Below are 13530 nucleotides of genomic sequence, written 5' to 3' on the forward strand. Positions count from 1 at the left end.
TAACCTTCAATCTGTTCGACCTAGCAAACCACTGATTGGCTATGTTACTGCTTGCTTAATCCTGTTGATAGCGTTGCTAGTTGCAGGTGCAGTTGCTTCCATGTGATAACATGGGTTCCTTGTCATATCACCATATTAATGCTATTTAATTTAATGCACCTATATACTTGGTAAAAGGTGGAAGGCTCGGCCTTTCTAGCCTGGTGTTTTGTTCCACCTTTGCCCCCTTAGTTTCGGCTACCGGTGTTATGTTCCATAAACGAGCGCTCCTAACACGATCGGGGTTGTTATGGGGACCCCCTTGATAATTCGTTTTAGATTAAAGCTGGTCTGGCAAGGCCCAACTTTGGTACTACATTTTCCTAATAACTAATGAACTGCATAGGGAGTAATTAACCCGAGGAAATTTAATCAACCCCGGGCCAGTGCTCCTCATGAGTGTTGGTCCACCCACCTAGCAGTCGGCGGTGCCACCACGGGTCAACTCGAGGTTTGGTTCCCGTCCACTTTGCATAGACGGTGTGTCCTGAGAACGAGATATGCGGCTCCTATCGGGTTCGTCGACACACCGGGTGGCGTTGCTGAATTAGTTTTACCTTTGACGAGATATCTTGTGCATCGGGATTCCGGTGATGCTTTGGGTAATCTCAGAGTTGAGGTTTTCCACTAGGGAATCCGACGAGATCGCGAGCTTCATGATTGAGGATTTCTATGCGGCTTGTGGTAATTTGTGATGGACTAGTTGGAGCACCCCTGCAGGGTTAAATCTTTTCGGAAAGCCGTGCCCGCGGTTATGTGGCAACGTGGAAGCTTTGTTTAACACTGGTTCTAGATAACTTGAAGTTAACTTAGTTAGAAATATGCCAACTGTGTGCTTAACCGTGACTGTCTCTTTCGTGAGTTCCTTCTCCGATCGAGGACACGGTGGGGTTATGCCTGACGTAGGTAGGTGTTCAGGATCATTCATTTGATCATCAGTAGTTCACGTCCGTTATGCGTAGATCTTCCCCCTCTTGTTTCTTGTACTCGTAAGTTAGCCACCAAATATATGCTTAGCCGTTGCTGCAACCTCACCACTTAACCATGCCTCACCCATTAAGCTTTGCTAGTCTTGATACCTTTGGAAATGAGATTGTTGAGTCCCTTGTGGTTCACAGATTACTACAACACCATTTGTAGGTATAGGTAATGGTTACTTGACGCGAGCGCGTTGATTGTTCATTTGGAGCTGCTGCTTCTTCTTCTTCTTCTTCTTCTTCTTCTTCATCGATCTAGGATGGGTTCCAGGCCGGCAGCCTGGGATAGCAAGGATGGACGTCGTTCTTCTTTTGTCGTTTGTTTTCGTCCGTAGTCGGACCCTGCTCTTACTCTTGATGACTATGCAATGTACTGATGTGACTCTGATGTAACTTGTGGCGAGTGTAAGCCAACTCTATATATATCTCTTATTTTCAGTACATGTACTTGTGACGATATCCATTCTTGCGACACGACGAGATGCGCTTCTATCCCTGACGAGGCCCTCGTGCCAAATTGAGGATAGGGTCGCATCTTGGGCGTGACACCCCACCCTTCGGCCGACCCCCTTGGGGCTCTTTGAGCCTCAAGGCAAGGCCCCTCCCCTCCCACCTATATATACGGAGGTATTAGGGCTGATTTGAGACAACTTTGCCACGGCAGCCCGACCACATACCTCCACGGTTTTTCCTCTAGATCGTGTTTCTGCGGAGCTCGGGCGGAGCCCTGCTGAGATTAGATCACCACCAACCTCCGGAGCGCCGTCACGCTGCCGGAGAACTCATCTACCTCTCCGTCTCTCTTGCTGGATCAAGAAGGCCGAGATCATCGTCGAGCTGTACGTGTGCTGAACGCGGAGGTGTTGTCCGTTCGGCACTAGATCGGAGCGGATCGTGGGATCGCGGGACGGTTCGCGGGGCGGATCGAGGGATGTGAGGACGTTCCACTACATCAACCGCGTTTATTAACGCTTCTGCTGTGCGATCTACAAGGGTACGTAGATTCGAATCCCCCTCGTAGATGGACATCACCATGATAGGTCTTCGTGCGTGTAGGAAATTTTTTGTTTCCCATGCGACGTTCACCAACAGAGCCACCATTTCCCTCGTGGACCTCATGTCCATGGGCGACGGACAGGGCACGAACTTCTCCAAGGACGAGTATGACACGGGAGGCGGTAGGTCCTGGTGTCCCAGGTGGGCCAGTCCGTCTCCTGTATTCTATTCTTCCTTGCTGGAGACTACACCTTCACTTCATCGGTCTTATCGTCGATGTTCATGAAGACGACGGATGAAGGACGACACGGGCTTGGACGTCGAGCAATGCCGCCCTAGGATAGGTTTAGGGATGAGTCTTGTTTTCTTTTAAATATTCAAAATGTAATGAAATCCATTGTGTTCGTATGCAACTTGTCATGCTTGCATCAAATCCGCCGTATTTGTGTGAATTTCGATTTGTTGTAAAAATATATGTGGCTAGCGTTGAATGTCGTCTTCCCGCATCCATGTCCATGGACTGATGCCCTCTGTCCACAGACGGATGCAGGAGAAAATTTATGAGTTGCCAATAAAAATGCCCTTAGAAGTAAAAAAAGAAATGGAATATTAAAAGGGAGATGTTCTAGAGTGCGGCGTTCGGTGTCCAAGCTCATCTGCATCCGTTTAGTAAAAAACTCAAAATTAATACTATGAAATTTCAAAATATTCCAAATATTTTTTTGGTTGATAGATAATTTGGTGCATGAAGTCCGCTTCAATTTTTGTATCATTTGAACATCTGAGCAGCTCTCGGCAAAAAGACAAATTGACTCAAAACGGTGCATGTACAATAAACATTTTAGAGATCTTGAATTTGTCTTTTTTACCAAGAGCTGCTCAGATATTCATATTGTATAAAATTTGGAGCAAACCTTACGCATCAAATTGTCTATCACCTAATTTCTTGTAATTTTTTGAATTTTTGATTTTTTTTTTACTCGGTAAGGATGCAAATGAGCATCGGCTCATAAATGGATTTTCGGATGTCTATTGATATGCAAGAAATCAAGAGATGCAAGATATGAAAACAAAGACAGCAAAATGTGTTTGAACTTGAATTTTTGAACATCCGATATTTTATCAAGATTTTTTAAACTTTAAAACATCATTTTCGTGTTGTTTCCGCCGCATTTTGGTTTCTTGTGATATTCTCCCCTGGTTACACAGGATCGTGAGCTGGGATCACGATGCACGAAGTTCCATGGAAGGCGATAAGCGCCTACGACCGCGTCGAGGCACGGTGCGGCGCCGCCGTCATCCCCATCGTCTCGTAGCGATACGGCCCCAACCGCCACCATGTGATCTGCCATTGGCCGTTTCGATAAGTACGGCGAGGAGCCCAGCTGTTCCTGCACGGCAGCACGGCTCGTCGACGTGTTCGAAGACCGTGGGATTGGCGTCTACCGGGACGCTACTTCGCGGCGTTCAAGGGCTTGTCTGCATCCGGGTGTGATAGCTGTTGCTCGTCTCAAAATTTCCAATTAGATGGGTGTATTCGTACTTCAGATTTGGAGCGTAATGTGTCGTACGGGGACAGGACGCATCTCCCCGTCGTGTCTGCCGTGGCAAATGTTAATATACTAACGACCGCCATGTGTGTTTTGGGCAAACCAAATTGAAGTTGGACTGTTGTTAAAAATACTCAAGTTGCACTCCCAGGTCCCAGCCTGTATGAAGTAGAACAAATTGGAAAGCGGTGCTAGCCTAGTAGCACGCACTAATTGGATCAGACAAAAATGGTTGAAAATGGAAAGTTGTTTGGTGCTCGATATATGACACCTGAGCTATCTCGCTGTACTAAGGTGTCTTTTTAAAATAAATATTAACGCTCACACGTGTGGCACGAAGCAACATGACCCAAACGTCTTCATTATTATTTATTTTATCACGTCAAAACAGATGGCAATCAATGAAAATATTTTTGGTTTTTGGTTTATTTTTTTATCCTCTAATTAAGAAATCCAATTAAAAAACTTTTTTCATCAATTAAATTCGTCTCGACGAGATCTTTAAAACTAGATCCCATGTTGATATGTTTGATATTTTTTTTACCAAAAATTACCATGATGTTTATACAATAGTTGTCGTAGTGTTTATACTAAAGTTGTCATGACATGTTTTATCTATTTTTATTTTAGATTTAAAGCTACTGTATATTTTCAACTATTTTTACCGTAACTTTTATTAATTGATCATGACAATTTTAGTTTATGGTTGATGGCAAGTTTAGTTTTTTAATTCCCCGGTTTATAATATGTCAAAAATTATTTTTAAAGGTGAAAAAAATAGATGAAACATATAATGACATTTTCAGTGTAAACACTATGCAATTCATGTGCAATACACATGGTAACTTTTAACCAAAAAAATTCGTCGAAACATATTGATATGAGATCTAATTTCGAAGATCTCGTCGTGATGCATTTAATGATGAAAACGGATCTTCAATCGTATTTTCTATTTAAAAGATAAAACGTTTTAAAAACTAGAAATTGAAAAAGATTTTCACATGCATGCAGTGACGTGATTGCAATCTGTATATTATAGTCCGTGAACGGATGTTACTTCCACTACACGTGTGGACGTTATAAGCGTCTTCTTTTTCGCATGTGCTATAATAGGGTGTTAATCATCTAGTCCAATCTACCAAAGGAAAAGTATTACGTACTCCCTTTGTTTTTAAATATATATATATATTTTTTAAAGTTTTTTAATAAAAAATTATATATATATATAGACATATTTTAAAAAAAGTACTCCCTTCGTTTCTAAATATAAGTCTTTTTAAAAGTTTCATTAATATACTATATATGAATGTATATAGACATACTTTAAAGTATATATTCACTCATTTTGTTTCGTATGTAGACACCTAGTGAAATATCTTAAAAGACTTATATTTACGTACTTAGGAAGTACTGTAGTACTTAACCGTCTGCAATAACTTTTGGTAGTGTTCATACATGCATGCATGGGAGTAAAATAATGTTACTTTCGGCCTTTCAAATTAACAATGAGCAGTGAAATATCCTCCCAAGATTACAGCACATCGCATGTCCCGCCTGCTCCACCTATAAATAGCCCTGTCCCTCGCTGCTCTATGAGACTATGACCACCATTGCGGCATCGCCCCACCCCGCTCTCCAGTAGTAGATACGGTCTCTGCATTCCCGTGGCGAATTGTGGATACGCGAGACGTGCCCGAATATGGCTGCGAGCATTCTGTCCCACGTTGTCTCCGACCTCTGCATCGGCAAGCCGGCGGTGCGTGTGCTTCCGTCGTCGACTCCCATCGCGGCGGCCCTCGCCACGCTCCGCGCCGGTGCCGACCCATTCATCTTCGTGGACGCTGCACCCCCCGACGTGAAGAAGACGGCCGCGTTGTCCGTCGTCGTCAAGGTCAGTGTCGCGGAGATCCTGTGCTACGTCTGCGGCGACACTGTCAACCTCGGCGACCCCGCGGCCGCGCTCCGCCGGCCCGTGTCCGTGCTCACCGCCGTGGTTGGTGACCACGGCGTCACTCGCCGCGTGGATCCACAGACGAGGTGCGGGAATACGGCCGTGCTCAGCCGCCGCCGTACCTTTGAATCTTACCACTACTTTGTTCTGAAATCGGAACTGTCTCTCTCAGCCATAGCAACACATTTTGGACTGAAAAACTGACTGTTCGGTCAAACTTTTGCAGCTTGCTCGACGCCATCGACGTGCTGCTGGCCAACAACTCGCACAGCCTGGTCGTCCCGCTCCACGCCCGGACCCGAAAAAAGCATCACCACGTGTCGTCCATCTCCGCCGGCTACTGCGTGCTGACGCAGCAAGACATCGTCCGGCACCTCTTCGGCTCCATCTCCCTCTTCTCCCCGGTCGCCGCGCTTTCCGTGTCCTCCCTCGGCATCGTACGCCGTGACGACGTGCACGCCGTCCACGTCGACGACGACGCGCTCGACGCCATCCCTCTCCTGCGGAGATCCATCGGGCAAGGCACCGCCGTGGCCGTCGTCGCGGACGACGACGCGCTCATCGGAGAGATCTGCCCGGGCGTGCTCGGCTCGTGCGACGACGTCGAGTCCGTGTCTGCCGCCTTCGCCGCGCTCTCCGCCGGCGACGCCATGACGTACATCGACTGCTACTTCTCGCCGCCCGAGTTCCTGCTCCGCTCCATCAGAGCCGAACTCACGGACAAAGGGCTTCATGCCATGTGCGACCTCATGGATGCCGCCTACGCTACGGACGCCGCAGCTCTGTCCTCGTCATCAACGTCATCTGACGAGGAGTGTTTGCCATTGGCGCCTGCCAGGCGCGCGAGGAAGATGTCGTCGGGAAGCTTCCGGTGGCGGTCGACGGAGGACGTGGCGGCGTGTCATGCTGAGAGTTCGCTGGTCGCCGTCATGGCCCAAGCGCTCGCGCACCGAGTCGGGCATGTTTGGGTCGTCGATGAGGTCAGCGGCGCTCTAGTCGGAGTCGTCAGCTGCGCCGATGTGCTTGCTGTGCTCCGGGACCATCTCCGTCCAGAGTGTTATGCAGATGATTTGTGATCGATCACTATAGCCTGCAGATGCGTAAGCATAGCTAGAGCTCGGCGATTTCCCGTCGTGCCACCCTGCTGCCACTGTTGGAGACCTGCTGCTGTTTTTTTGTTGTTGACAATTTTGGTGTTTTGATCCTTTTGATAAAATTCAGCCATATCTGATCCTAGTGTGTAAAAATTTCAAGATGTGATCCTTTTTCTATCATCGGGGTCCATGATGATAGGGTATAACAACCTATCGCCAAGGTTCTTGGCGGTAGGGTTGCACGCCTATCGCCGGACCCCCAGACGGTAGGGTTGCACATGCTACCGCCAGCCGCTGCAGTGGTAGGCCATTTTCCTACCGTCAGGGACCTTGGCGGTAGGTTGTCATACCCTACCGTCAAAAGATCTGGCGGTAAGAAAATGATCAGATTTCGAAATTTTTGCAGCCTGGGCCAGATCTGGATCAACTTTTTTAAAAGGGTTAAAACACAAAATTTATCTATTTTTTCTTGGTGCAATTCCAGTCCCTGAAATCGTGTCGATATTTTAAGTACGACGTATGTGTATGCTGCCATTTTCGGGTTTCTGACGTCAAATTCGCCATTGATTTGTGAGATGGCAAGGTTGGAATCTCCCCATACCTCAAGTCGTTGTGTACCCATCGAGACGGCAATCCGAAGACCATGTAATAGTGCCTCATATTCGGCTGCGTTGTTGGAGTTGGCATACATAATCTGTAGCACATACGGGACATTGTACCTTGTAGGTGATGTGATGATGACCCGACTCCTAAACCGGCAAGAGTTTCGGATCCATCAAAATACATGATACAATGGGCGTAAGTGCTATACTCTTTGGGGAGATCAGCCTCCATCCATTCCGCAACGAAGTCGGCCAATACTTGAGATTTGATGGCTCACCGTGGCTTGTAGGTGATCTCAAACGACAGGAGCTCGATGGCCCACTTGGCAATCTAGCCAATAGCATCCTTGTTGTTAATTATACCGTTCAAGGGTAATTCCGATGTCACCGTGATAGTGCACTCCTGAAAGTAGTGTCTGAGCTTGCACAACGCCATGAATACTGTGTAGGCGATCTTCTGGTAGTGCGGGTATATGGTTTTGCATGGGTTGAACACCTCGGATACGTAGTAAACATGTCTTTGTATCCGTAATTGGTGACCCTCGGCCTCTTGTTCTACACGAAGACCGCACTTACCACTTGATTGGTGGCTGTGATGTATAATAACATTGGTTCCCCTGTGTAAGGAGCAGCGAGGATGGGGTTGCTAGCTTGTAGCCGTTTGATTTCCTACAGGGTTGTAGTGGTCTTCTCGGTCCATTTGAAGTTCTTGGTCTTCTTCAGCAATCTGTAGAGTGGGAGGGCCTTATCGCCGAGGTGAGAGATGAACCAGCTTAAGGCCGCAACGCAGCCAACCAATTTTTGGACATGTGGTAGCTCCATTGGGATGGCGATCTCGGACAGTGCTCGGATTTTGGCCGGGTTGGCCTCGATTCCGCGTTGTGACACTATAAACCCGAGGAGTTTGCTGACTGGCACTCCAAAGAAGCATTTGTACGGATTAAGCCGTATGTCATATCCCAAGAGATTGGAAAAGGTTTCCCTAAGATCGTCTATCAGCTGGCTGACGTGGCAGGTCTTGACGACCACATCGTCCACGTATTCTTCTATAGTGTCGCCGATTTGTTTTTTCAGGCATGTTTGAATCATGCGCTGGTAAGTGGCGTCTGCGTTCTTTAACCCAAAACGCATTGTATTGAAGCAGAATGACCCGTAAGGGGTTATGAAGGCGGTGGCTGCCTTATTGGATTCTTCATTTTGGTCTTGTAGTATCCGGGCATCGAGAAAACACAGGGAGTCATGCCCGACTTTGCGTTGATGATCTAGTCTATTCAGGGCACAGGAAAAAGGTCATTTGGGCATGCCTTATTTAAGTCTTTGAAGTCGACGCATAGCCGCCATGATTTCTCCTTCATTGGCACCATGACCAGATTTGTGAGCCAGTCGGGGTGTTTGATGTCCCTAATGAACCCGGATTCCAATAACTTGGCTAATTCCTCCTCCATGGCTTGACGCTTAGGTTTGGAAAATCATCGCAGGGTTTGTTTAACCGTCTTGAAGCCTGCTATTATGTTCAATCTGTGCTCCACCAGCCCCCTTGGGATCCCTCACATATCTTAGGAGTACCACGCAAATATATCCCAATTCTCGCATAGGAAGGCGCGTAGTGCCGCATCTACCACAGGATCCACGTGAGCTCCAATGGATGCGGTTTTATTGGGATCCGTTGGATGTACATGGAATTTGATAGTCTCGTTCGCCGGCTTAAAAGACGTGGATTTGGGTCACTTGCCGAGGACTACGTCATTTTTGTCCTCTACGAACCATAGAGCCGTTAGTTCTTCTGTGGCAAGGGTCTTTGCCAGTACCTCCAAGGCTAGGGATGTCGTCTTATTTTCGGCTCTTAGCGCCTTGTGGGGGTCACTTTCTATCGTGTTTATACCGTTTGGCCCTCGCATCTTTAGGTTCATGTATGCGTAGTGTGGTATAGCCTGGAATCTTGTGAAGGCCTCACGTCCTAGTAGGGCGTGGTAGCCACTATGGAATGGCACGATGTGGAATACGGGCTCTCCAGATCGATAATTTTCGGGAGTGTCGAATACCACATTTAGTGTTATGCATCCAGTACATCGAGCCTCTTTTCCGGGGGCAATGCCCCGGGAGGTGGTTGAACTTTGCTCGATTCGAGATCAGTCGAATCGCATTTGCTCCAATGTATCTTCGTGATGAGGTTGAGGCAGCTGCCTTCGTCCATTAGTACTTTGCTTAATCTTAAACCGTCCACTATGGGGTTCAACACTAGGGCGGTAGGTGTGTGGTCAGTTTATGTCATTGACTCGGCGCTGTGGTCGAAAGTGATAGCTATGTTTGACCATGGGTTTTCCTCCACCACGTGGTTGATTTGATGGAGCTCTCGAAAGGCTCTCTTTCACTGGCTTGCCAAGGAGAATGTTTCGTAGATCATTAGGACCTCCATATTACTGCTCGACGGTGTATCGGACTCTTCGGTTCTTGGTATCTGAAGGATTGATTCCCAACTTTTTGTGACCTGGCGGACGACCCAATAGGCTCTAAGGCTGTGAATGGAAGGTGAGTCCGGTGGGGCGAAGTGTATGGGGCATGGTTTATCCAGTAATGTGTCAAGGACCGACTTGCCCTTTGATTGTGACTTGTTTCTATTTTCTACAAGTCCGGAGATAACCTGCCCCGTAAGTGGGGGTGAGTATCTTCTCCAAATTCGCTTGTTGTGCTCGATGTAATTAGGCTCGATGCACATTTTCTGCATTTGCGAGGTGCTCTCCATGGCACATTACTTGAGCACTAGGTTTGATACTTTAGCGAAGGTTTGCACTCGGCGACGAGCTAGGGCATTGAGAATACCCTCGTTCCTACAATGCGTTAGAAAGGTGCTTATTATCTCATGGTCGATGTGGTCTTCTCTTCGTTGAAGAGGAAGGAACCTGGCCCAAAAGTGGTGCATTGACCCCCTGCCTTTAAATTACCGCCTGCGGGTTTAATCCGAACTTTGTTCCTGAGAGGCGCTCGAGTTGGGTGGTGGGTGGGATTAAATTTTGGTTTCCCTGTTGGGAATTCGGCCGCCGCATCCTTAACAATAGTGCGAATGGGATGAACCATTAGCCCATGATTGTTAGGCAGGTCTGGATGGCCAGTGATCGGGATGCATAACATTCTTCATTCTGGCAACTGATGCGGGGAGCCCCTAACCGGGCACTCCATAGTGGTGATATGATGCGTGATGGGCGGACATGATCATCCCCTGGCTGTCCGCTATGCCCATAGCCTGGATCTGATTGAGTAATTTATGTAATACTGGGATCTCGACGGAGCTTATGCTGCTTGTGTGCTCGGAGTCAAGTTGTGTCACTCGTCCCCGGATGGCACTTGAAGTCGATTTTTGGGGGAGTTCGGCTGACGCGAGTTTGGACACGTTGGGCACAACAGGCTTTGAGGCCAGACAAGAGGTGAGATTCATCTTGGCGATTGGGTTCACGGTCTCGGATGTTGAAGCATCGAGGATCGTGTGTTCCTTGAGTGGAGTACAAAGCCCCGTCAACACAAGGTCTCCTTGGGGGTCGGCGGTGAACTCTAGGCTCCCGAACCTGACTCCCTGTCCGGGGACAAATTTTCTAATCTGACCAAGGCGTCCGGTCGGATCGGCGTGCAGAACAATGCTTCCGAACGCGAAGATTTGGCCGGGGACGGACAACTCCCTGTTACAGATCTCCTCGCTGATCACTAGGCGTGCCATCGAAACTTTTGGCGATCCCATAGTGGAACTGTCAATGAAAGCACCAATGTCGGTGTCAATACTGGCAGATCTCGGGTAGGGGGTCCCGAACTGTGGACCTAGGATTGATGGGTTGCACGAAGAAGGGGATGCGGTGGTTTTACCCAGGTTCGGGCTCTCCTATTGAGGTAATACCCTACATCCTGCTCGATTATATTGATGAAGATGATTACAGAATTAATCTACCTCGAGATCGTATATGCTAAACCCTAAATGATTGAGCCTCCTCTATGTAATGCCCCAAGTGGAAAGCTTTCCCTTTTTGAAACCTTCCATGTGGGACCACCTTGACATTGATATGAGAGAGAGCCCATGCTCATTATTTCATGTGATGTCACCTTATTAATTTCTCTTCCTTTGCATGCATGCATACCATATTGTTTCATGCCATGTGTTCTTGTTGTTGCAATGTGGTCATATGATTTCATGTGGTGTGGTGATCATGTGCATGTGATGTATAGCTTGTGTAGGGTGATGCATGTGATAGTATATTCTTAGGTTTCAAAACCATCTTCACCCCTCTCCCTGTTTCTCCTATGTCAAGATTCTCTTCTTCCTTCCCTCTTTTAAAAATGCTCATGTGTTAGCTTAGAATTGTGGTGGATGAGATGTGTGATTTGCTGGTTTTGAATGGGTGTTTAAAAGGTGTAAGCAACTACAAAACAGCCCCTACCTTGGTTGTTTTGTAAAATAAATACTTGCTCCTAAATTCTTGTTCTCATTTTTATTAAATATGTCTTGTTTTTACATGTCCAGGACAAGTGCTATTTTATTTTTAGCACTTGTAGTTTTTCTTGTGCTTTTGTTTTACTCCCTGTTATTTTCTGTAAATGGAAAGAGCCCAGGGAGTGTTTTCCTTTTAAATGGCACCACCTGTGGGCTCACTCCCACAGGCCGTCCCATCCCTCCATCTCTCTCGTGCGCCAGGAGCCCACGCGCGTCCCTTCTTCCTCCCTGACACCGTCTTCCCCTCCAACGCTTCTTTCCGTCAGACAAACCAGTGAGAGAGATGCAAGCGCCGTGAGGCACTAACATCGAGGCCCCCCTATTTATCTTGGCGGCCGTGCCCTCTCCATCTCGTAGGGTTTCCCTCTCTCCGCCGCCGCCACCATCTCCTTCCCCATCTCTCTTCTCCTCCTTCTGGTAAGTCTCTGTAGATTAGGAGCAGTGAGAGAGAGAACCCCTCGCCGTCGTCTACCCCGCCTTCTCCGTCGAGCAGCGCCGGCGGCCATGTCGAGGGGCACGGATATGGTGCCCGCGCCCCGTTTTTGTCCTCGGTGAGGTCGAGGAGCGTCCTCACCGTCGACTAGGAGCTCATCTTCGCCGCGGACCCAGAGCCTCTTCGTTCTGCTTCGGTTCTGCATCCAGGAGCGTCTTCGTCGCCGAACTTCTTCCTCTCCATCGCCCTCTCCTCCGATCGGTTCCTCTCCTTCCTTCCCCAAGGTGAGGAGCATCGCCCCCTTTCTTCTTCCCTTGGTTCGGGCTAGATTCGCCGTGGTGCTCGCCGTGCCTCACTGTTCGTAGTAGTTCAGCAACAAAGTAAGCATGTGTGTGTGTATCCAGTCCTAGCAGAGTAGCAGTAGCTTGGTGCGTGCCCGTGGTTGTTATGGCATAGCAGTCGCAGCGGTAGTGTAGGTAGATCTCCTGGCGTGCGCTGCAGCAGCAGCAGCAGGCAAGCCCGACGGCCACCCTGTCGCCGGCAGGCTCTGTAGGTAGAGCAGGGCCCCATGCTAGTACTCCTTGTTTGTGGATCGCCCTCTACGAGACGTTGTTCTGTAGCGTAGTGGTATGTCTCCGCGTATGTATTCGTGAGGTGGTGGGTTCGATCCCAGGGGAAGCCTCCCCCTTTTTTGCATATATTTCGGCACAGTTCCTGCCACAGCAGAGCGACTTACTTCTCTGTGTATCCCTTTTCTGTCAAATACCTGTTCCCTAGCCAAGTGGTAGTGGCGCTGATGTTAATAGAGGAGGTGCAGGGTTCGATTCCCCCTCACCCCTTTTGTTTTGTTGCTTATTTGCTATTTTCTCTTGTGTTGCTAGGAGTGATGCTATAGTGTTACAACAGTATGTGGTAGTGTATTTTTTTTCTCCTTTCAAGTGCAGCTTGTGGTGCTATATCTTGTGCTCCAAGTTACTTTTATTGTGGGTGTTTGTGAGTAGCTAGCTTATGATCCATGTGATGCATTGTCTTGTGTATGTAGATGCATATAAGTAGAGCAAGTGTAGGGAGTTTTACTCTTGCAGGTTGGCAAGATTAGTGTGTTGTTATGTGGATGCACTAGTTGTCTTGTGTGGTGCAACTTATAGATTTAGTGGAGTGTGATTTGTGTGTGGATGCCTCCCCCTCACCCCATGTATTTGGTGTGTATGTGATGCACTAGGTTGCTAGCTATGATTAGCATGTGTAGATGGAGTTTGGTTAAGCATGTGTAGATTCTTATGTGGGTTGCACCTTGTGGGTGACATGAAACCAAGGGTGTTCCTTTGTGGTGCTTGTGAGAGTGTGCACCATCACATGCCCATATGTGAGGTTGTGCATACTCTCTTGTTAGTATAAGAGTTATTTTATTTGT

At 47.9% G+C, this 13530-nt stretch overlaps 1 protein-coding gene across 1 annotated transcript; it reads left to right on the forward strand.

The window, feature by feature from the left end:
- Positions 1-5156: 5156 nt before the first annotated feature.
- Positions 5157-6910, forward strand: LOC123404149 (CBS domain-containing protein CBSX5-like). Its single transcript, XM_045098069.1, has 2 exons — positions 5157-5599; positions 5740-6910. The coding sequence occupies exons 1-2, from the start codon at positions 5262-5264 to the stop codon at positions 6587-6589; spliced, it is 1188 nt and encodes a 395-aa protein (XP_044954004.1). The 5' UTR covers positions 5157-5261; the 3' UTR covers positions 6590-6910.
- Positions 6911-13530: the final 6620 nt, after the last annotated feature.

The sequence above is a fragment of the Hordeum vulgare genome, chromosome 6H (genome assembly GCF_904849725.1).
Source record: "Hordeum vulgare subsp. vulgare chromosome 6H, MorexV3_pseudomolecules_assembly, whole genome shotgun sequence".
Lineage (NCBI taxonomy): Eukaryota > Viridiplantae > Streptophyta > Magnoliopsida > Poales > Poaceae > Hordeum > Hordeum vulgare.

Coding starts and splice junctions, on each gene's coding strand:
- LOC123404149 (XM_045098069.1), top strand. CDS start 5,262: ATGGCTGCGAGCATTCTGTCCCACGTTGTCTCCGACCTCTGCATCGGC. Junction 5,600..5,739: donor CGCGTGGATCCACAGACGAG/GTGCGGGAATAC, acceptor AAACTTTTGCAG/CTTGCTCGACGCCATCGACG.